The sequence below is a fragment of the Taudactylus pleione genome, unplaced genomic scaffold, assembly GCF_031769625.1.
Source record: "Taudactylus pleione unplaced genomic scaffold, aTauple2 ptg001183l, whole genome shotgun sequence".
NCBI lineage: Eukaryota > Metazoa > Chordata > Amphibia > Anura > Myobatrachidae > Taudactylus > Taudactylus pleione.
In genome coordinates this window covers 461,043-485,611 of record NW_028285584.1, presented here as the reverse complement: position 1 = coordinate 485,611, position 24,569 = coordinate 461,043, and the positions used below count along the sequence as shown (strand labels likewise).

General features: G+C 47.7%; 1 protein-coding gene across 2 annotated transcripts in view; it reads right to left on the bottom strand.

Annotated features, from left to right (window-relative positions):
• Nucleotides 1–729: 729 nt before the first annotated feature.
• COG8 (component of oligomeric golgi complex 8) overlaps nt 730–24,569 on the bottom strand; it is a 28,124-nt gene continuing 4,284 nt past the window's right edge. Inside the window, exons 5-7 of one of the 2 annotated variants that reach the window (XM_088462288.1) lie at nt 23,091–23,272; nt 5,991–6,005; nt 730–1,035 (exon numbers count right to left, since the gene is read on the bottom strand). In XM_088462288.1, the coding sequence (XP_088318414.1) occupies nt 889–1,035; nt 5,991–6,005; nt 23,091–23,272 (344 nt within the window). In that variant the 3' untranslated portion in view covers nt 730–888. Of the gene's footprint in view, nt 1,036–5,990; nt 6,006–20,483; nt 23,273–24,569 lie in introns of those variants that run through there. The other variant, XM_088462287.1, reaches the window with a different exon arrangement.

The following is a 24,569-nucleotide window of genomic DNA, read 5'->3' as shown; positions in this document are numbered from 1 at the left end:
AGATGTTAGACAGGCAATAGGTTGACAGAGACAAAAGGTCGACATGGAAGAAGGTCGACACGAAAATGGTTGACCCACAAATAATTTACATTTTTTATATTTTTTTTTAGGGTTAGGCACTTAAACCCCGGTGGTTTGGGTTAGACACTTACCGGAGGATTAGTCTCTGGAAGGGACGGTTAGGGTCAGGCACCAAAGGGAGGGTTAGGGTGTAGATTAGGGTTAGAAAATCATACACGTGTCGACCATTTTCAGGACAACCATTTGTACCAGTCACCCTTCCATGTCGACCATTTGTACCTGTCAACCTATTGCCTATGTAACGTCTGGTGTCTATCTAGACATTGTCGACCTGTTTACGGTTTCTTTTATACCATAATCATCAGGAATATGGATTCCATCCTGGTCACCACACCCTACTACTTACATGCTCTGTTGAATCTACCCCAGTCCCAATACCAATGTAGGAGTTAGTGTCAGCAGGTCAGCACCTGTATCCTATTTATGTGCTTTAAAGTGTACCTGAAATTCACAGGGTAGATGCAGTCATCATGGACGCTGAAACAAAATTTCTGATCATGCTGACTATGGAGCCACAAGGAACTATTGCCATATCTGAGGATGTCACTATTACACTACATCGGTGAAGTGTTTCATACATTTTTCACCAGTATTAATGGGTATACAGGCTATAACCACAACACGTGCTTGAAACACTTACATTTTAATTAGCATGAATTATTTAACAGTTTGTATTAACAGTGTAGACAAGCTACAGTTCTTCATCCAGCCACGACTTGCATTGATTATCCTTACCACTAGAGGGCACCCTGAGTCTGGTATTGTACGTTTTCACAGCACTGGAGGCTGACGGGAAGTGATTTTACATCAGTCATTTACTTCCATCCAGTTAACGTTTATAAAGGTCTGAGGATCCATTTTGTCACAGTAGAGGACGCCATCCAGATGATCCATTTCATGTTGGATAATCCGGGCAGCCCAGCCTTGCGCTTTCCAGGTTGTGTGCTCCCCCTTCTCATTCAGACCTAGGAGAGCAGGCAGGTTAGTGATAAAAAATGTACAGTCCACACCAGTGATGTGTGGGGAGGTGAGGCAGAGCCTCACCTGTCATACTTAGGTATACTCCATAGTTTTGACTATAAAAATAAGAAAAATGTAAAGAAAATATTATAAATATCATCTTTGCATTCTTATTTTATAGTCAAAACTCTGGAGTAAAAAGTGTATGGCAGGTGAGGCACTGCCTCCCCTGTCTACTTTTTACGCACATCCCTGATCAAAACACAGCACTATATACTGCTGCACCTATGTATAATGCCCACATGAACCCTCGCGTTCATATTTGTATCTGTAACTGGCTCTGATACTACCCAGTGCCTCCCCAGCCATTTGGTCACTGGTGCACACCTGCAGAGCGTATAATAAGGTAAGTAGCAATATTCCCATTATACAGCTGCATTCTCCTGGTGTAAAAAATAATAAGTGTTGTAGAATCCTATTTCGGTGCATAAGGGACAGTTTTAGGAATATCTGAAACATCAAACATTTCACACATGCGCTGGTGGTATACTCTTGCTGTCAGTGTACCTAGGCAACTTTCTAGCCTGCCAAATTGTTTCTATCCACAGACGTTCAATGTGTATGAAAAGCATATTCAACATAAGTTGCTTTCAATATATTTGTTACAACGGTTGTATTGCTCATTCATCCTATGGGGGACACTGGATACTATGGGGTAGCGTGCAGGGGCCTAGACACTTTATACTTATAGCTCAAGCGCCTCCCCCTCTAAACCCACACTGACAGGTGCACACCTGTGGAGATGTTTTTTTTTTACTTAGCTGTCTTTATCAGAACTTTTTTTTTTTTTAACCTTATTTTCTTCACTCTTGGGTGACATTCCTCAACCACAACTGCTTTCTTCTGCTAACCATATACTTCCAGCATGGGATGGCCTCTAGAGGGAACACGGTCAGTGCTGCTGCAGGTTGTGATCAGAATGGACCCAGCAGGGGAGTAGTGGTGATGTGTATTGGGGGATCTGGTTGTTCTTACCTGGCCCTGGTCTGTATCTTTTGCAGCTCCACATCCTGGTTTGTGCCACTGCAGCTGCCCCATCCTTTTCTTCCCTCCTGTATTTTATCTGGGAAGGGTAGTACATCCTGAACCCAGCCTGGAGGAGGGACAGTAGAAATCATTTGCCTTCTTCAGATGCTCTGTAGTGACACATGAGGAGGACGAGAAGTAGCCACCAGGTGGGGCTGCAGCATAGTCCAAAATTTAAATAGGGGAGCCACACAAACTGCCAGTGAGTTCCGGCCGGCGAAGTTTGGCAGCATTTGGGGTGGCTCCCCTATTTGAATTTTGGACTGCACTGCAGCCCCAGCTCTGGAGTGCACCCACTGAGGTGGTGGAGCTATTACAGAGAACACTTTCCCTCCCCTCCCTCTATATGGGAGCTACACTGCTCCCTGGGGGATCCGACCTCCCCCTGCCCTGAACAAACCAGCTTGGTGTCAGGTACTGGCACAGCCAATGCAGTGTCTAATTCAGGTGTCCTCTTCCGTGGAGAGGATTCTAATTACCGCCACCATTTTTAGACCATGAAAGCGGCAGTTTCCGGGGCTTCTCCAAGTCCTGGAGGAGGTTCTGACCCTGAGAGCTTCTCATGTCCTGCGGAGGATTCCACAGGAAGTGGGCAATCTAGAGCATAGGTGGGCAAGAAGCAGCCCTCCAGGTGCTGTTGAACTTCATATCCCAGCATGCCCTGATAGCAAAACTGTGGCAAGGCATTCTGGGAAGTGTAGTCCCACAGCAGCTGGAGGGCCGCTTATTTGCCCACCCCTGATCTTCGCGTACCATCCTGCAGACACTGGAAATCAAAGATCGCAGAATATCTGAGATTCCGGACAGCTCACTGTTTAAAAGGAAAGAGACTGCTACTTCTACCTTTTCTACTTAGGTCAAGGACCTGCTTAATGAAGCATGAGCCAGGTCTGACCACAGATTTCAGGCCTTTCTGCAGGATGCAGTCCCTCTATCATCTCCTAGTGATGATATGGTGAAATGAAACCATTATATGTCAAACATCATTCTGATTCCAAAAGCTGCTGATTTACAGGGTAGCATTGATAGGAAAATTGAGGCTACCCTTGAAACTATTTACACCACAGCAGGCACCTCCAGTTCAACTTTAGCTTGGGTCAATGAGGTGGTAGACAAATGGCCGGAACAATTGACTGTGAGCCTGGAATCTGGCAGACCAAAATTGTTTTTTTCCGACACATGTTCTCACTAATACCCCTTTCTACTTCACAGTCCACAGGGTGACCTTGGGGGTATAGGTGATGCCGAGTCATCGGGGCACCTTACGCAGTAAATTTTTCTCCCAGGATGCACTTAAATCTCCCTCTATACCCAGCCCCCGGGCCAGAGGCACCTCAGCTTCGTAGCAAGCCAAAGGCCAGAGGAGGACAAAAGAGAGAGAAGACAGTCTGGAACACACGAGAATCACATTCTCACAGAAGGAAATGGAAAAAACGGTGACCAGAGCAAAGCCCATCTGAAGCACAAGTGTGACAGGGTGGGTGCCCTGTGGACCCTATGGACTTCATAGAAATAGATAACAAAGGTAAGTTCTTACCATATCTCTCATTTTCTACTTCAGGGTCCACAGGGTGACCTTGGGGATGTCCCAAAGCAGTACCCTCAAGGGTGGGGATGCTCCTGTGCAGAGAGGAGAATCTGCCGCCCGAAGGATGCATCCTGAGAGGCAAAGGTATCAAAGGCATAATACCTCAGAAAGGTCTGGACAGAAGACCACGTGGCCGCCTTACAAAGCTGAACAGCCGAGGCGCCACGGCGAGCTGCCCACGAAGGACCCACAGACCGAGTAGTAACAGGGTGGCACTGGAAGGCTCTCATGAATGTAAGCCTCAGAGATAGCCATGCAAAGCCATCTAGCCAAAGTTTGTTTATTGGCTGGTCATCCCTTCTTGTGAAAGCCGTAGAGGACAAACAAGGAGTCTGACTTCCGAAGGGAACTAGTAAGGTCCACATAAATCCTGAGAGCACGTACCACATCCAAAGAGGCCTCACCTGCCAAGAGGTCTGGGGAATTAATGGCCGGCACAATAATTTCCTCATTAATTTGGAAACTAGAGACCACCTTAGGAAGGAAACCAGGGCGAGTCCGAAGCACCGCCCTGTCCTGGTGAAAAAACAGAAATGGGGAATGACAGAGAGACCCAAAATCTGACACTCTGCTGGCAGAAGCAATAGCCAGAAGAAAAACTGTCTTAGCAGTAAAGCCATTTGAGATCCACAGAGTCCAGGGGTTCAAATGGAGGGCCCGAAGAACAACAGCCAAATCCCAAGGTGTCACAGGAGGGACAAAGGGAGGCTGAATGCGAAGGACCCTTTGAAGGAAAGTGCGGATATCAGAGAGAGGAGCAATCCTTCGCTGGAACCACACTGACAGGGCAGAGACATGCACCTTCAGTTGAGCAAGGCGGAGACCAAGGACCAAACCCGCCTGTAGGAAAGCCAAAACTCTGGATACCCTAAACACTTGGGGGTCGTAACCTCTGGGACGACACCATTCAAAGTAGGTATGCCACACCCTATGGTAAATCCTGGCAGAGACAGGCTTCCGTGCTCTGAGCATGGTATTAACCACAGAGTCGGAAAACCCTTGGACCTTAGGAGGGATGTCTCAAGAGCCACGCCGTCAAAGGCAGACGACCCAGGTCCGGGTAAAGGCAAGGATCTTGAGACAACAGGTCCAGACGTTGAGGCAACAGCAATGGAGTATCGATGGAGAGACTCTGAAGATCTGAGTACCAGTGACGTCTGGGCCATGCTGGAGCCACCAGCAGGACAGGGCCGCCTTCTTGTTTGAACCTCCGAAGCACTCGAGGAAGAAGGGAGATTGGAGGGTAGAGGTATGCAAACTGGAAAGTCCACTTGACTGACAGAGCGTCTACCAAGAGAGCCTTGGCGTTTCTTGTCCTGGACCTGTTGAGTGGTAGTTTTTGATTTTGTCGAGAGGCCATGAGGTCCACATCCGGAAGGCCCTACCTGTCCACTAGGAGCTGAAACACCTTTTGGTGAAGAGACCATTCCCTGGGAAGCACGTCGTGACGGCTGAGGAAGTCCGCTTCCCAATTGAGAACTCCTGGAATGAACACTGCTGATATGGCAGACAGATGACCTACCGCCCATGTCAGGATGCATGACACCTCTGACACAGCCGCCCGACTTCGAGTTCCTCCTTGATAGTTTATGTAAGCCACGGTTGTGACGTTGTCTGACTGAACTTGAATTATTCTCCAGGTTACGGGAAAAAAGAGTTCCTTTCTACCTGGTAATGACCTTATACTGTAGAGTGCTAGTTTTTGCTCCTCTAGTCGATATTGACCAGGTTACTATAGGGACCCGCGATCGCTATAGTCATTGGTGATGTGCAAGCATGCTGCAGTGTTTGTGGCATTGCGAGCGCAAGTGCGGCCCCGGATCTGCACATGCACAGGGCGGCTCCTGCGTGTGCGCTGATCTAAAAACATCAGGTTTATATAAATCTCTGAATTAGGCCCCACACAGTCACTAATATGAATGCTCCAATAAATAGCTTGTTCCAGTGCTCATCAGTAACGGAACTATAATAAGTGTTCTCCCCAGGCTGTTTTCTTGTGGGCGCACCACCCGGCATTTTCCCCCGCCCCAATGCGCTGCGACGCCTGGTCACCCTCACTGTGTCCTTGTTACCACGGACATGGATGCCGGATGTGACGCTGAGCTGTGCCAATGTCACATGTTCTTCCCATCGGGGGCTCCCAGTCCGTCTGGCATCTGTGTCCGCCGGCAATAAGGAAACGTTAGTGAGTGTTCTTTTCTGGTGGACGGGATGCGGCACATTGGGGCGAGGAGGGCCGGGCAGTAGGCTGTATGAGGATGCGGCGCATTGGGGCAGGGGAGAGTGCCGGCTAGTGCAGCTCGGGCCCGTCACAGTACAGGGTGGTGTCAGGCTGGAGGACAGAGATCCCTCCCCCTGTATAAAATCAAGGGCGCGCTGTTCGGGCGGGAATAGTCGTCTGAACATATTAAAGAGGGTAGTCCTGCGTCCACACTCTGCCTGTGTAGGAGCTCCAAAAAAAATGTTGCGGACATTATTTGGGGGCCTGTAAGTGGGGAAAGTATCTGGGAGCTGTATAAAAACAATTCTGTGGGGCCAGCACTGAATAACCTGATGCTGATTTCACTAGAGGGACCAGATCCTTCAGCCTTTGATTATGAAAAAGCTGCGGATGACTGGGCCTCTAATAATAAGAGGAGAATTAATATATAAAATGTTATTTCAAGTTTAAATCATCATAAGGTCAGGGTTTAAAACATTTTATTATTGTGAAGGCCCCACCTTGCTATTTCTTGATGCCACCCGGCTGGAAACATTTTTTGGGGAGAACACTGTAATGTGAATTGATGCATGATCTCTATTATCTGAAAATTTATTTACTTTTTGTGCCCAATATTTAATTCACAGGATTCGGGAGTCCTCCATCTACTTTGCATGTTTTACCCATGAAAACAAAGGTCCATGGCATTGAATATCTTATATTTATACTGTTCAGATAAAATTATTATCCAGGCTTAATAACATTTGCACTGTACATCATTTAATAAGAGGTTTACAGGAATTCTGCACAGGTACTGACAAAACCAGAAGGCAAAGAGCTAAAAAGATGTGATCTCTGCGGCCGAATCAAATAGCCACAAGGGGTCCATCGGAACCTCGCGGCTTAAGTTCAACGATCGCAACTTAAACAGGGTTTCTGCAGTTATTTCTGCCTGAGTCACGAGCTGAAATAAGCAACATCTGCTCTACCAATGGAGCCTCACTATTCACTAAATTTGCCTAGTGTTCATTCTAGCACCCTGCTCCTGTCACAACCCTCCTCTTTCCTGCCTGGGGTGTCGCTTTCTGCTCTGGTGCTTCTAGCACACTCTGGTCTGTATCTCTGCAATTTGTTGCGGAGTATGCTAGAGGCACCAGTGCAGAGAGCGACACCCCAGGCAGGGAGGAGGAACTGCAGGGGTTGTGACAGGTTTGCAGGGTGCTAGAATGAACACCATCTGCCCCATGACTGTTATACTGTTAAAAATATGGACTCTGGCTATGCCTAATTCTAGCCACAGTGGTCATTTAGAAAATTCATCTTGCATAAAAGGGTTAGTAATAAATATATGTAAGAGTTTCATATCTTATTAGAATGGCTGAGTCTGAGATCTAGGGACCGGTTCAGTCCTGCGTCATGTTCTGCTATGCATATATTTCCTTATTACAGTATGCTTAGCATTGTGCACCTCCCTGCACTCTTCTATAGGGTACAAGGAGTAACTTGCGATGCTAATGGGCACTGCCAAGAACTGAATTGGTCACATAGTTACTTACACACAAACTTTCTGTCAGAAAACATATCAATAACCCCTGTAATGTGGTCTCTTACAACTGCCTTCTGCAAAACATGGCTGACAGCAGACTGCACATAAATGTAAGCACCATGCAAAGTAACGTCAGTACTGTTTTATGTATGTACATATTTGTCATTGCTATTTTTGTCTTTTATATGATAAAAAAAAAAACCTTTATTCTAGATCTAGCAGGACTTGTAATGAGACTGCATACGTTTAGTACAGTATATTTCAGACCTATTTTCACCTTTAAATACCAACCAAAAACTAGTTCCCAATGAACTAACCTGAATCTCGAACCCTCAAATAAAATGACAATATCCGATTATAGGCCTGATTCAGAGATAAACGCTAATCTGATCGCAGCTGCAACATCGTACGGAACGTAACTGCGAAAATATGCTAATGGTTCCAAAGATCACCCGAGCATAGGGACGCCCACTGCTGCCTTGTCATCTGCGTACCACGTTGCTTACTTGCGTAAACATCGGTAACATCGGTGCTCATCGAGCGGCCATCTTGCCCTTGCGGGCGGTCTGACCAGCCGTAAACACTGCAGCTCTCCTAACCCACAGAGGGGATGTAGTTAATAGTCCGGCGGACGCGATGCCGCCGGTCTAAATCCCAACTCCTTCTGTCCGACAGGGAGAGAGGCGTCGAAATGCCGACGCCTACCTTAATCCTGACGCTGGAAGACCGACTCCCGCCATCCCGATCGTCCTCTGACGGGTAAGTATAACACTTAGCCCGGGGATGGGGGGGGATAGGTTTAGGGACCCCCCCGGGGAAGGTTAGGGTCAGGCTAGGGGAAGGTGGGATTAGGCCCTAGGGGGGGAGGTTAGGGTCAGGCACCCCTGAAGGAGGGTTAGATTACTTACCTTTACCTGTCGGGATTTCGACCCGCTGGGCTGCCGCTGTCGGTATTTGATCCGGCGGCTAAACATCTGCCGGCATTACATACAGATTCCCCCACAGAGAGCTCTCATGCTGTGTATGCACTCGCAGTGGCTAATTTATGCACGCCCATGTAACAGAATTCCAACGTACCGACACACCTGTGTTTTTCTGACCAGCCCCCCCCGTTACCGCCCCCAAACAATGATAACTGCGACATTTGCATATTCTCGCACATTAGCGTCCATCTCTGAATCAAACCTTATGACAGGACATTCTGAAGTCCCGGCAAGTTCATTATCTGGTTCAAAGTTCAGACTTCTCTGTAACTTACCTGATATCTCCACAGAGTAGCATCTGGGGACAACGGCTGAGAAGCCCTGTAGACTGCTGCAGCCCTCCGGGAAGAGGAGTTTACGAGAGTCCAGGATCCGCGTAGATGGGTTAATGAAGATCCTCAGCGGGAAGGGCTCCATTTCACGCAGCTTTCGCACTTCAGGGGGCACCTCCTGGCACATCTTCTCCGGGAGCTCCATAGCCATTATACGCAGAGGAACCCCCAGCTGAGGGGCACTTAGCCCTACACAGCCACCTGACTTCAGGACCGTAATCATTCGCTTCAGCACAGCCTGGGTGTCCGGGTGTGAGATACGCTCCGGGGGAACAGCCTGTGCCTGGGCACGCAAAACTGGATCCCCTGTCTGAGCCACCCACTTGTAGGGTGGTGAGGAGGCTCCCAGCACAGACCTCTTAAAGTACCTCCAGTAGCTGCGTGTCTTTATACCTGTCCAGGATGCACAAAGACGGGAAGACCCCAGACCGATACCAAAGACTAGACTGGGTGGGTACTGCGACAGGAGCCCGAGGATCCTGCAACTTCTTGAGAACAACATGTCTGAATTATCTTAAGGGAAAAAAAAAAAAACATACTCAACTCAGTAAGCACCTCATAGATATTGTGTCCTCCTAGACGTCACATAACCCTTTATCTCAGTGGTCTACAAGAACTTAAAGTTATACTCATAGGGGCATATTCAATTGGGTGCGATAATAGCAAAATACCCGTACCCGCGAGGTTTCTCCTGCAGGTGCGGGTTTTTTGCTATTCAATTAGGTGCATGTTTTTTTTTTTTTTTTGCGCACCAGGAGGTTTTTATTCTCGCACCTCCAGAGCAAGACTGATTTTTTCCTGAAATCGTTAATTTTAGGAAAAATCTGTGGGACTTGCTCTGGCACCCCCCCCTTAGGACTAATTCTGCAAATGGAAGTTTCCAATTAGCTTAATTAGTCCTTAATTACTTGCCTAAGGCAGCGCTGTCTTCTGCATCCAGTGTCGGGAGCCGGCTCTTCTGCAGCAGGGTGAGTATGTCAGTGTGTGTGTGTGTTGCTTGTAAGTGTGTATGAGTGAGTGTTTGTGTGTGTGACCCCCAGTACCAGTGTGCCCCCCCCCCCAATGTCCGTGTGGCCCCCGGAATGGGCGCTGGGAGAACTTCATCTCCCAGCCGCCCTTGCCCCTCCCTCCAGCCCCTGGAGCCTCCCAGCAGCCCCCTCCAGAGAGAGGGGGAGCCGCGGAGACCCCCGGCCAGGTAGGTGAAGATTTTTTTTTATTATTTACACGGCGCGGGGTTTTCAGAGCTGAAACACCCGCGACCACTATTTTTTGCATTGAATATCGCAGGTATCGGAGGCGCACATACCCGCGGTATTCCTAAATTGGGCGCAAAGGTTTTTTCCTCGCTAAACCTCGTACCCAATTGTATATGCCCCATAGGATCCACTGGGGCTTCTCACTGCTGCCATTCTCCTCACAGCACTGGGCAAAAACCATGGGATGCATAAAGCCACAAGTTAGTAGTTTTTTTTTTGTGGGTGCTTGTTTTTGGGCTTATTTTTAAGGTTGCTTGTTTTTGGGCTTGGTTTTTTTTTGTGTTAATTGCCGAGGCATCCCTGTTGGTAAAGCGAATGTGTGTGTTTTTTTACACTGGTAGTGACTGAGGGAGAGGGTAAAGGTTATGTCTAGGGAATAGAAGGCAGTAAAAAGAGGACAGGTGAAGTTGGAGGTGGCAGGCAAGAGGGAGAGGTAAAATAGATGAAGGAAATGAGGCAGGTACATGAGGCTGTTAAAGAGAGGGGATAATGGAATTAGACAGGTGAAAGGAATGACGGAGGTAAAGAAGAGGGGTCAGAGGAGAGTAGAATCAGGTAAAAGGTGGGTACACACTACTAGACGATATGTTGCCTGAACTCACGTTCCGTCGGCTTCCATTTAGTGCCTATGGTACGACCCAGATGCTGACGCTGGCATAGTGGATGGAGCCGGGGTCCGACATAACTGGCTGTCAGTTGCCACATTGTACAGGGTGTACCGCCCGCCCGCCCGATATATATTGCACGGTCAGGCGCCGCATCGCTGGGTGCACACATCGGCAAGTGAGTACCCAGCTGAAGACTGCCAAGGGAATGAGGTATTAAAAGAGAGGAGATAAAAATATGGAGGCTGGTGTAATGGGAGGAGAAAGCAATATCGGCAGATAATAAGGCCATGTACACATTAGCACAAAGGGCAATCGGCACGAAGGCCGGGACGAATTCCCTGCAACCCGAACCACGCGAGATTGCTCGTACACACTGCAATCCTATAAATGACGGAACGATATCTCATTCCGTCCTTTACTGAACTGTCCCACATCATACACGTTATCTTCCGATTGGCCGTGCAGAACGTGTGTGGATTCAAATGTATGTGACTGTCTCATCTTGCTTATTGCACCGATATTCTGCATAGAACCTCATGCTTGCAATCGTGTGTGGATTCAAATGTATGTGACTGTATCTCTTGCATAGTTTTTTTTTTTTTTTCTCTTCCTGTATAGTCTGTATTGGTCAGTGAAGCATAGTTTATGGTATATATCTGGCCTGGTTTTGGCTCCAACTCAGAGCAAGTTATCTCCTTTGATCAGCAAGCCAATTGAGTCAGTTGTAGCCTGTCTTAATCAAGGCTTACCACTCCTTATATTCAGTCTAGGGGCAGCTGGGGCTGTTTGCAGCTGGGGTTAAAAACACCAAGTGTTAAATGCACAAAGTGTGATTACATAACAGTTAATCAAACAGTTGAACAAACATTGACCAACATCTTAGGTAATTTCAGATCAAGATACCATTACTTAAAATTTGTCTAAAAAAAACAAACCTAAACTCACCATGTACTACACATTTCTTTTTTTCAAATCCCTCCTTTGTATTTTCTCTAAGGATATAACATCCCTAACTCTCCCTGCATCTCCCCTCTCTGGGCACACTGCCGCCCTATTGAGTCACTCACCTCCTCTAAAAACTAATGAGATTTCTTTTCATCAAAAATTGACTATTACAGCCTCATTGTGTCACTATAAAATTTTTTTACACACCTACAACTATATGCACTTCTCCATTCTTCTGCTTTTATTATCTGGTGACATATCACCAAATCCAGGCCCCACACACGGACAGCGGATATACTATGGAATAAATATCCTGCAAACCTCACATGTCTCCCATCACCCTCCAAATCAATAAATGTGCCTTATAGAATTCACACTTGATCACAACTTATTATTTTACATCTGAACATCTCTTTACAATAACTACTTTTACCAATTTCTACATTTACTTGAGACTGCTGGTTCACACGTTAACCAAACTCTCTAAATAGCCCTTCACGAAGTGGCTTCAGCTACCCGTCAGACTTCACGTAAACTGATATAACAGTCATGGCTCTCCACAAACACCTACAAAAACTGCCTCTTAAAGTAGAATGTCAGTGGCATAAATCTTAATTCAAATGACTTCCACACATACTGTAAAATAGGAATCCACCCATCTGTCATCCTAAGCCTCTGTCCCATGCTCACTTTCTACCCCATCCGTGTCACCCCTGTCTGTTTGCCCATCCCCTCTAGAATGTAAGCTCTCACGAGCAGGGCCCTCTTTCCTCTTGTGCTTATCCTTTCTTTACTTATATTATCTGCTCTATACTCAAAAGCACCTAACCCGTGACTTTTGCCATCCTGCTTCTGTGGCAGCAGTGTTTATATACCATGTACTTGTATTGCATTGTCTTAAACTGTATGACACTGTTTTCTTGTTCTGCTCAACTGTCTATGTACTATGTTTGTGCACTATGTTTATGTACTATGTAAGGCGCTGCGGAACCCTTGTGGCGCCATATAAATAAAGGTTAATAATAATAATCGGGTGTATGCACTGTACGATCCGTGTGATATATGTCGTTCCAATTTGCCTGGAAACGATATATCATGCAGATAACGTCCTAGTGTGTACCCGGCCTAAGAGTGGTGAGGGAAATTAGGTGGGAATGAGATAGATAACAAGGATGGGGAGTTAAAATATTTAGGTTAGTGAAGCGGGAGGAGTAAAGGAAGTTAGGCAGGTATGGAGCGAGGACAAAGAGACATCCCAGAAACTGGGATTTTTAGGATTGGTTTAGGCTTGTTTTTTTTTTTTTACTTATTGGGTGCTTTTCATTTCACGGTTGGCACCACTAATAGTGATACAACAGAGGGGGGTGGGAGTACTGAATAGGAGGAATGATTTGGAGACACCTTATGAAAAATATGAGATATGGTAAGAACTTACCTTTGTTATCTCTATTTCTACGAAGTCCATAGGGTTCCACAGGATACCTTGGGGTATAGGTGATGACGTCAGGCATCGGGCACCATACAGTTAAGTTTTCAGCCTCCCAGGATGCACTAGGGTCCCCCTCCTATACCCCTCCCCTGAGCCAAGGCATCTCAGTTACGTACCAAGCCATAGGCCGGAGAAGGAAGAGAGAGAAAAAAGATCTGGATACACACAAGAATCACACTCTCACCAGAAGGAGACGGAAAAACCGGTGACCAGAGTAAAGCCCATCTGCAGCACAGGTGCGACAGGGTGGGAGTCCTGTGGAACCCTATGGACTTCGTAGAAATAGAGATAACAAAGGTAAGTTCTTACCATATCTCATATTTTCTACATCAGGGTCCATAGGGTATCCACAGGATACCTTGGTGATGTCCCAAAGCAGTATCCTTTAAGGGTGGGGACGCTCCTGTGCTGAAAGGAGAATCCACCGCCCGAAGGAAGCATCCTGAGAGGCAAAGGTGTCAAACGCGTAATACCTCACAAAGGTATGGACCGAGGACCATGTGGCAGCCTTGCAGATCTGGACTGCAGAAGCACCACGTCGAGCAGCCCACGAAGGACCCACAGACCTAGTGGAATGAGCACTCACAGAGGAAGGAACCGGAAGACCTTCATGAAGATAAGCTTCTGAAATGGCCATACGAATCCAGCCTGCCAAAGTCTGCTTTGAAGCAAGCCAACCCTTTTTACGGAAGCCATAGAGGACAAACAAGGCGTCCGACTTCCTAAATGAAGAAGTGCGGTCAACATAAATCCTTAAGGCCAGCACAACGTCCAAAGTGGCCTCACCCACTCGTTGATGTGAAAACTGGAAACAACTTTAGGAAGGAAACCAGGACGAGTGCGCAGATGAAAAATCACAAAAGGGGGTCTACAGGAGAGAGCCCCTAAGTCAGAAACACGTCTGGCCGAAGCAATGGCCAGAAGGAAAATTGTTTAGCTGTCAGCCATTTGAGGTCCACTGAGCCCAGTGGTTCAAACGGCGGTCCCTGGAGAGCCCTCAGGACCACAGCTAAATCCCAAGGCGCCACCGGTGGAACAAAAGGTGGCTGAATTCTGAGAACACCTTGCATAAAGGTGCGCACATCAGGGATTGCAGCAATCCTACGATGGAACCAGACGGACAGGGCAGACACCTGCACCTTCAGAGACGCAAGGCGAAGCCCATGGTCCAGTCCCGCCTGTAGGAAAGCTAACACTCTAGACAGACGGAACTCCCGAGGAGCATAACCTCTCGGCCGACACCACTGGAAGAACGTATGCCACACACGATGGTATATCCTTGCAGAGGATGGTTTCCGAGCCCTTAGCATTGTTTGCACTACAGAGCTGGAAAACCCCCTGGACCTTAACATGGCCGTCTCAACAGCCACGCCGTCAAAGACAGCCGAGTCAGGTCCGGGTGAAGACAAGGACCCTGTGACAGGAGGTCCGGTTGTAACGGCAACCGCAGAGGAATGTCCACGGACAGTCCCTGGAGGTCTGAGAACCAGTGCCTCCGGGGCCACGCTGGAGCTATCAACAGGAGCGTCCCTCCTTCCTGTTTGAATTTCCGGATTACCCGTGGAAGAAGGGAAAATGGAGGAAACAGATAAGCAAACCTGAACGTCCACCGGACGGACAGAGCATCCACCAGAGACGCCTTTTCGTCTCTTGTGCAAGACCCGTACACCAGCAACTTGTTGTTGTGCCGTGACGCCGTGAGGTCGATCTCTGGAAGACCCCACCTGTCCACCAGAAGTTGAAAGACGTCCTGGTGCAGAGACCATTCCCCCGGATGAACGTCCTGGCGACTGAGAAAGTCCGCCTCCCAGTTTAGGACTCCCGGGATGAATACTGCTGATATGGCCGGGAGATTGCGCTCTGCCCAAACCAGGATTCGGGACACCTCTACGAGAGCCGCCCGACTTCGGGTTCCTCCTTGCCGATTTATGTAGGCCACGGTGGTAGCGTTGTCCGACTGGACCTGCACGGGGTGACCTTGGAGAACCCGATGTGCCTGCTGGAGAGCATTGAAAACCGCGCAGAGCTCCAAGATGTTTATTGGAAGCTCCGCTTCCGCCCGAGTCCACCTGCCCTGGAACAAGTGTGGACCCGTGACTGCTCCCCAGCCCCGAAGACTGGCATCCGTTGTCAACAGGACCCAATTCGCCACCCAGAATGGACGACCCTTATTGAGATGGGTCGTCTGCAACCACCAGGCTAGGGACAGACGAACCTCCGGAGTGAGCACCATCGTCTGGGATTTTAGACTCTGAGGCAGTCCATTCCATTTGGACAGGATCAATTGCTGCAGAGGTCTGGAGTGAAACTGGGCATATTCCACCATGTCGAATACTGACACCATGGAGCCCAGTAACCTCAACCAGACAACTGCGCACCCTCAACTGCAGGGCAGAGATCTTTTCCCCCGTCACAAAGATCCTTTGCTGTCCGGAGTCCAATAAGGCTCCGAGGTGCAGAATCCTCTGAGACGGGATCAGGACGAGATCTGCCAGTTTATCAACCAGCCATGCCGTTGCAGTACCGCAATGGTCAGGTCCAAGTGGCGTAGAAGGAGCTCTGGAGATCCTGCCACCAACAGAAGGTCGTCCAAGTACGGTAACATGTGGATTCCCTGCAGCCGCAGGGAAGCCGCCATGACCGCCATCACCTTGGTGAATACACGTGGTGCTGTCGCCAGCCCAAAAGGTAACGCCCGGAACTGGAAGTGATCGTTGCGGATTGCAAACCTGAGGAACTGTTGATGATGTAAAAGAATAGGGACATGCAGGTAAGCGTCCTGTATGTCCAACGACACCATGTAATCCCCAGGTTCCAGCGCCAGAATGATGGACCGTAGGGTCTCCATCCGAAACCTCGGCACCCGCAAAGACTTGTTGAGTGCTTTGAGGATCGGATGATACGACCCATTGGGTTCTGCACCAAAAACAGTTTGGGATAGAAACCCTGGCCCCTCTGGGAGAATGGAACAGGCACTATAACTCCAGCCTGGAGAATAGTGTGCAAAACCTTCCGCAGTTCCATGGCTTTGTTCCGGTCTGATGGAAGACCCGTGGTGAAGAATCAGGACGGGGGCCTGTGCCGAAAGGAGAGGGCGTACCCGTGAGAAACCACCTCGAGAACCCAAGTGTCTGTCGTGGTAACCGACCAACACTGGGCGAACTGCAGCAGACGGCCTCCCACTTTGGGATCCCCCAAAGGGAGGCCCAGACAGTCAGGCCACAGGCTTGTCATCTGGCTTAGGGGCCGGATGTCTGGTACTCCGGGCCTGTTTCCGGGGCTTGGCCGATTTTTGGGGGCCAGCCTGTCTGGGAAAAAAATGTGTCTTAGGCCTACCCTGGGCCCTGTAAGGCCGACGTACCTGAACTGGAAGGAACCGCAGCAGACGGAAGACATGCCGACTTGGCTGCCGCCAGCGTGGCTACGATTTTGTCCAGAGCTGGACCAAATAGGACTTCTCCATTAAAAGGCAAAGCTTCCAAGCCCTTCTTGGAATGAGCGTCCGCCTTCCAAGATCGCAACCATAAGGTGCGACGAGAAGCTACAGCTGCCGAAGAAATCCGAGACGCCAGGGTACTGATATCCAAGGCCGCTTCATTGATATAAGTGGCCGAATCCCGGAGATTGCCTATCAACTCGGTCTGTTCAGCCGAACAGTCGGAATCGAAAGATGCCTCCAAACTATCAGCCCAGCGCTCCATAGCTCTGGCTACCCAACAAATGGCCAGCTGCCCCCCCCCCCCCCCCCGCAAGGGAATAAACGGACTTTAGGCAGATCTCCACCTTACGGTCCGTAGCATCCTTCAAGGAAGACATGGAGGGCATGGGCAATGTGGCACTTCGGACTAGGCGTGTCACATGAGAATCCACCTGTGGAGGGGATTCCCACTTAGAAAAATAATTATTATAAGCCACCGCCAAGCGTCTCTGAGGCTGATACCGTTTGCCACGATGTTTCCACGCCTCCTCTAAATGGTCCACTAACTGACCCGAAAGAGGAAACACTGTGGCGTCACCCTTAATATCCTTAAAAAAGGCATATTTAGATTTGGACACCGGAGGATCTTCATCCTCAATCACTAAAGCTGTGCGGACTGCCCGAATAAGTCCAGGAATATAAACCTTGGACCTAGCGTCCGACTCTTTAGTACGGAGAGGTTCCTGGTCAGAAAGATCCAGAATCACCCATCATCAGACGTCACGTCGTCATCCTCATAAGGAGTGGACAGAGACGCCACCGGCCGCTTATGTGGCCTCAACTCAGACTCCCCTTGTAACACGTCCAACAAGTGCTGTACAGAACTTGTCAGAGAATTAACCCACGCAGGCTCCTGAGAGACTTGAGGAGGGGAAATAGGGAGACTGTGGGGTACCATCAATTGTCTCGGGAAACCCTGCATGGGTGACAACACCACTGACTGCTGGGACAATCCCATCTGTGAGAACACAGGCTGCGGAGCTAACTGGCCCACGAGGGTTGTAAGCGATTTGGCGAAACAAGCTCAGGGCGGCTCCTGTACCGGAGCCGTGACAGTAATTGGCCGCGCCAATAAATAACACTGCCGACATAGCCCCTCCGCGTTACCCTCCCCCTCCACTATTGGTACCTTACACGTAGTACACATAAGCTGGAGAGGAAAGTCACTCTCAGACATGATGGTAAGTATGTAACCCCTCTCACTGATACTTGTTAGTATAGTGTGAGACCACCCTGCAATCACCGCACTGCAAGGGCTTTAGCAGAAAAAGATCAGGGACAGTGAAATGGCTGACAGTAGAAAATGAAATTACAGGCAGCAGACGCTAGCAGAAATCACATACAATGCAAAGAAATCAATTCCTGCACTATCAGCGCTGATTCTCAACTACGCAGACACAGAGCCTGGTAGGACACAGCGCTGCATACACAGACCTGAACCAACGGAGAGGTATGCCGGGGGACCCAGACCGCGATGCCACAGATCTTCAGCGTCCAGCAGCGCTCACCATGCTTCAGTAAAGATGGCCACCGAGGAGCAGAGAGGAGGCCGGCCTGGGGGAGGAGCGCTGCCACAGGACAAGTCAGCTAGAGCAGAGAGGGCTGTGTGCAGCGGGGGAGGCGCCGGCTGTGTACATGGAAGGCGCGCTCCCCTGGCATGCAATTAACCCCTGGGACGCCGCAGCGCTACCGCTCAGCCGCGGTCCGCTGTCCCAGGGGGTAGTGGAAGCGCAGGTTAGTTACCAGGCTCCACGCTGCAGCCAGTCCCCAGGGAGCCCCCTGCCTGGGGACTCTGGACCATGTGTCAGCAGGGTCCCACCGCGGGACCCCGCTGCTTACGTGCTGCCTCCTTGAATCCAGCCATGGTCCCAAACATCTGGGGTCACCGCTAGCTGTGACCCCAGATGCTTACCAGCATCCCCGGATCAGTACCGGCGGGGGTGTACGGAAGACAGCATGGACGTCAGCACTGACTGTCCATGCTGTACCTCCAGATGTGCAGCCACAGCTGCCTTGAAGAAAACTTCAGGGGCTATCCTTAGCCCCCCTCTAAACAGGTGCATCCGACTCCGGCCTGGCACCAAACGAAACTGAGATGCCTTGGCTCGGGGGCGGGGCATAGGAGGGGAACCCTAGTGCATCCTGGGAGGCTGAAAACTTAACTCTATGGTGCCCGATGCCTGACGTCATCACCTTTACCCCAAGGTATCCTGTGGATACCCTATGGACCCTGATGTAGAAATACCAGATAAAATAAAATTTCAGATGAATCAGAAAAAATCGGGACAAGATTACACAGCGCTGGTTTGAGGGACAATGGATTTACCAATCAGATAATGAATGGGGATTTATATTCAGCTACGGATACTAACAACGTGAAGAGAGGACTGGCTATATTAGGGAACTGGCCATTGAATCACAGGGGTAGGAAGTAGATCAGTCCGTGCGATCTTCCCACATCTCATTAGATTTATCTCTGCCCAGCTGTATTGTTACCAGAGATCCCATCGTGGCTGCATTTGAACACATAACCAGAAACGCCCATTTAAATAAGAAGTTTGCCCTTACTTACCCTCACATGCACAGCAGCAGCCTCTGCGGCGCGCAGATTATACGTCACACTACCGCAAGGCTTATCGGGAGTTGTAGTTTCCACGTCTCCCTACAACACTGAGCTCACATTGCACATCAATTTATAGTCTCTCTACGTCGATATGTTTTATTAAACTCCTCCCTTTGACACAAGAAGAAGTATCTCTTTGTCTCCTAAATGCATAGGATCCGCCCTGTATATTATTATTAGGTGCTTTATTATAGATTTGTGCTTTTTCCAGATTGCAGTTACCATGTGTGGCCAAGTATTTGGGAGGTCATCACACACCCTCCCCGCCATGGTCACCAACCCTCAGTTCATTTACTAACAGTCAAAAAATAAGTAACATCTTTAGCTAGTAAGAAAATATTAAGTAGCAATTATTATATAATAATAACACCCTCCTGTCACTGCTAATCTTACATACCATATTAGTCTTATTTTTCAAACCCTGGCCCTCTGTGTCCACTTTATGCAGTTAGGTATATATAGCTATATAATATAAATATCTAATTCATACACTCTTAAGCAGAGCACACACTGCAATGATACGCCAACACAATGTATTGCGTCCTTGTGTGCTCTACCGTACAATGACTTGATATATAAATAATATAATAACTATACTAACTAAATCACGACTTACGATGGTCGTACAGGGTGGTCGCAGATACCATGACTGCACCTCAAATCGTGTAGTGTGTAACCAGTGTCAGCGTCTAATTTACATGCAGTCTATAGGAGCCAGCTCTGTGGGTGCTTGAGCACCCCCAATAGTTGTGCTGCCATTATCCTTGACTGTGCTGCCATTTTTCAATCATAATGAGAGCACTCCCATTTTTTAAAAAGAAGTTGGGCTCCTATGATGCCATCCACAACCATTTGACAATATATTTAACCAGTTACCCAGTGGCTTATCTAGAAGAGCAGGGCATGCGGTGGAACCGCCCCCTTTAACCCCCATATCTGCTGGTATCCTTCAGATGATATATTCAGAAAGACTGGGCTGTCACAGGTGTTCAGAAAGGGATGTAGTCAGTATTCTGGCTGACGGGATGCCAACTTCTAAAAATACCACAAGTGTAGGCATGATAACTGTCGGGATAAGTATAGAGGTTTAGGGTGCGGGGCTAGGCACTAAGGGGGAAGGGTTAGGGCGCGGGGGTTAGGCACCAGGAAGGGACGGTTAGGGTAGGGTTAGCATACCAACCAACAAGTGGGGGGGATTCCAACTGCCGACAAGCCATACCCAACCCGTTCAGAAACACTCTGGCACACCTATCTGAAGATATTACACCAAAAATGGTCGCCACCAGAAGATATAGGTTGCAGTACTGTAAGGTGCAGGTGTTTTCCGCATTCCAGGTCACACCCCCTGCGGCTTGCCTTTGCAGTTGCCAAGTGATAACTACATATAGATGCAAATAACTAGACGCCATCTTTTTTTTAAAGCAGATATATTTTGCCAAGCATTTGCAGGAAAGCCACTTCCACCCCAGACGTGACACTGGTACTCCCTGGACCAGTAGTAACACAGTTATTTTTAACTATTGTTATAGCAATATAAATAAAATAATAGCTAAATATAAACCAAATCAATTCTGAGATTTAAGTGCCTTTATTTTTTGGCCCTAAATATAAACAGAAGACTGAAGGAAAGCTGTAAGTAAAGTGCAATAGGAACCAGACTGACAACAAAATAACAGTTACAGACAATTTTGGAGATATAAGACCCATTTACTCCTTTTTGAGTGTTTCTGAGTAGGAGGACCTTAACCACACAGAGGACTTTTGCGTATATATTATATATTTTCCTAATTGCCCAATGTCAGAAACCCATTTTCCAGTTAGTGATGAAGGGGAAAGGCAGGTTGGGCACAAACCTATAAAAAAGGGTCATACTGCACCTTCAGACCTAAAATCCCGGCTTCAACCCAGCTCGGACCTGGGACACAGAGCACTGGTTGAAGCCAGGCTACCCTTTCACACTTAAGGGGACAACCCATGTTATTCCCAGGTCGTCACCCTTCACATCAGACCCAGGTCTTGCAGTGACCTGGGTCTTCCAGCATTCAGTGGGCACTTGGAGATGATCTCATCTTCTACACTGATGTCAGGTGATCTTATCTCCAAGAGCTACTGTCCCCGGCCAATCAGTTTGTTTTAGGCATGACTCGGGTCACAAGTCCTGGAAAAAATCCTGCTAACGAGCAGGGTTGCAGCCCCGAGTCAGTCAACCCGGTTAGTACCGTTCAGACTTACGCCAGACCCGGGTTGATGCTAGTTCACGTGCAAAAACCCGGGTTTTAGGCTTGAGTCTGAAAGGGGTATCACGGTGCCCTGGGCAACACCCACAACAGGTCATGTTTAGACGACTTACCGCTGTGGCAATCAGCACTGACCCAGCCAAATAGATAATTTCATCAGTAGAAACCCTCTAGAGAGCCAGGAGGCATCTGAATCTGTCCAGTCCTCAACAGCTTTAACGATGTTAAATCCTACTGAGGCAAATCTTCTACACTGATGTCAGAGAGGTACTCCCTCCCTAAATGCTGCACAGTGGGTAGCATTGTTACCTTACTGTGCTAGTCATGAGTTTAATTCGAACCAGGGACCTATTTGTGTGTAGTTTGTGTGGGTGTCCTTCCACAGTCCAAATACATACTGGCAGTGTTAATTGTCTTCGGATACAATTACCTTGTGTGATTGATCATTTAGAATGTAAGCTCCATTGGGGCAGGGACTGTTGTCTATGCTTACAGCCTCTGTACAGTGATGCATTATATGATATATTAATAAGGGTTAAATGTGGGTTTCACTTTAAATAATTACTACACTAAAAACACCTCACTTCCCCATAATAAATATTTAGTTGGGTTCTATTATTAGGAAGGATAAGGGATTTAGAACACAGGTTAATGAAATACTCATTCATTACATGTGTTTTCTGAGTAATAGTTATCCTGGTCCCAGCTCCCACCTTCTGCTATGTGAACACCACTGAGGCCATGGTAAGGAGATTTAAGGTGCAATTTACACTGAAGCAACAAAGTCCCTTCTATAGCTTTAACATTAGGCACAAACTGCCTTATTGGTGCAAAAGATCGTTACACATTTCATCTAGTTTGGAGATCATTCCGGTACCCTGCTGGCCACTGAGTGGGACTTCTAGCTTTACAAAAGGCGCCAACTTCTTATCATATACAACCTTATTCTACAAAGATGATTTTATTGTGGGTGATAAATTATTATGGAAAAAAGATCACAACCCGTTTACATCAGAGAATTCATAGGTTTTTAAGTGGATGTTATACCCCCTTCTACACTAATGTCCTGGTTCTGACCAGGTATTTGGAACAAGGTTCCAAACCGGGTCAGATCCGGGACATACCCCCTTCAGACCTCAGCTAAGCTTCGGAACCCATTAGCATATTTCAGTTACTGCGATCCGTAAAAGAGATTGCGATTCCATTAGCGTAAATCTCAGAATCAGACTCATATTTCTTGAATGCGTCTTACTTTGTTTTCAAAATCTATATAGACTTAAAGCTTAAATCTGCTGAAAACCGTACCAGTACTGCTAGTGATTGTGCGATAACTAATATTCACCAAGATTCTTATGAGACCCGAGAAGCATAGGATTGTGTGACTGAGGACAAGTGTTGGTACAGATGCTGTCAGTAAGATTAGTGCAAGCAACAATTATTATTATTTTACAGCAGCGAATGTAAACATCATTGTAGTTACTCATAATAGGATAAATCTCTATGCGGAGATCATGTCACATTATAAATTCTTGATTGACAGCAGACCGAACCCACTTCCCATAGATCAGTTCCAATAACAGCAACTTTACTAATGCAGTCACTGATCATCTTCTACAGGGACACCCGGCTCAGTGACTGCGGTCTGTATTTGTACATCTTCCTCTGTCTGCAGCTCCACATTGTCTATGGGTGGAAGGTATTTCTCTGGGTCAGAGTGAGTCAGCAGTGTGGGCACCAAGTCTCTGTCTGGTACTAGTGTTGTCTCCTTCTGGGGTAGTATTCCCTGCAAGGCCTCATGCAGCACAGCGACATCGATAGAACCCAGATTGCCATATCGGGAGAGATTTGTTGGGGCCACACCTGGATGAACAAGGAGAGCACTCGTAGTCAATGCACAAACGCCATCCTGTACATTCGTCTTTTATAAATATGAGCAAAGTACACTATAAACATACATACACACACACACACAAACCTTCAGCTTGCCATCAGTGTTTATACCCAGCACCCTGTATACTTTATTTGCACTACCTTGCAGTGGGGCATGGATGTGTGTCATATAATCCAGAGGTTGTTATGACTTTTTAGCATTGATAAAGGGTTCGGAAAGATTTGTCAATATTTATAATGTCGGCTACAGTATGTCAGCAGGTACTCCATGTAACAGAGTACATGTCGACATGATGAAATGTCAACACCTGAACCTAACATTTGTATTGTCAACATTTTGCAGATGTTGACATTTTAACCATATCGACATTAAGAAAGTCAACATTCTGGTGTCGACATAGCGACTGTCTGCAATGTGAATGTAGATATGCTGACTATATCCCCTAAGGAAATTCAAAGTAACACAACAATAACGAGTTAGCCTCCACCATATCAAAACTAGACCACCCATTTGTAGAGTGGTTTACATATGACAAAAATTCTACTTAAATAATTTTTTTTTTGTACTAGTTGTTGAAAGGGAATATAGGCACCATCCTGGCTCCAGAATCCCGACCGCTGGCATCCCAACAGTAAGTATTAGGGATGGGGAGGGGGGTTAAGTTTAGGATTAGGCTGGATAATGGTGACGCTGTATAAGCCTTTCATTAGAAACATATTGTTATATATTTAGCCCCTCACACAACAGAAGGGAGAGTGACAGGCTTATGTCTAAGTTACTGATGACTTGTGTGTATAAGGAACCTGCTCAGCCACTCCAATAATTACTGGCCCAGCTAAATATTCTACTCCCTTATTTGTCAGACCCATACAAAACACCTTTATCTTATGCTGGGTACAAAGTACGCGATGTGTACCGGGCAGTGTGTAGGCCCCACATATCGTACTGCGGGTACACATTTGAGCAATGTAATGAACGACCCCCCCGTTCCGTCCTTCGTTGCCTGCAACGAGGCCACATGCAGTATTGTCCGGGTAGAACATGCAGCACGGCCGACCAGACGAAGTCGCATGCGACAGCAGGTACACACTGAGTGATGCGGCAGATATGTCGTTTTGATTCGACAGGAAACAATGTGCCGACATCGTTGCAGTGTGTACCCAGTTTACGTCTCAGATTAACTAGATTAAATGCAGCTCAACTCTATGCAAATCCACGCACACAGAAATGGCTTGTTAATAAGGAATGGGATTGAAATGCCGACAG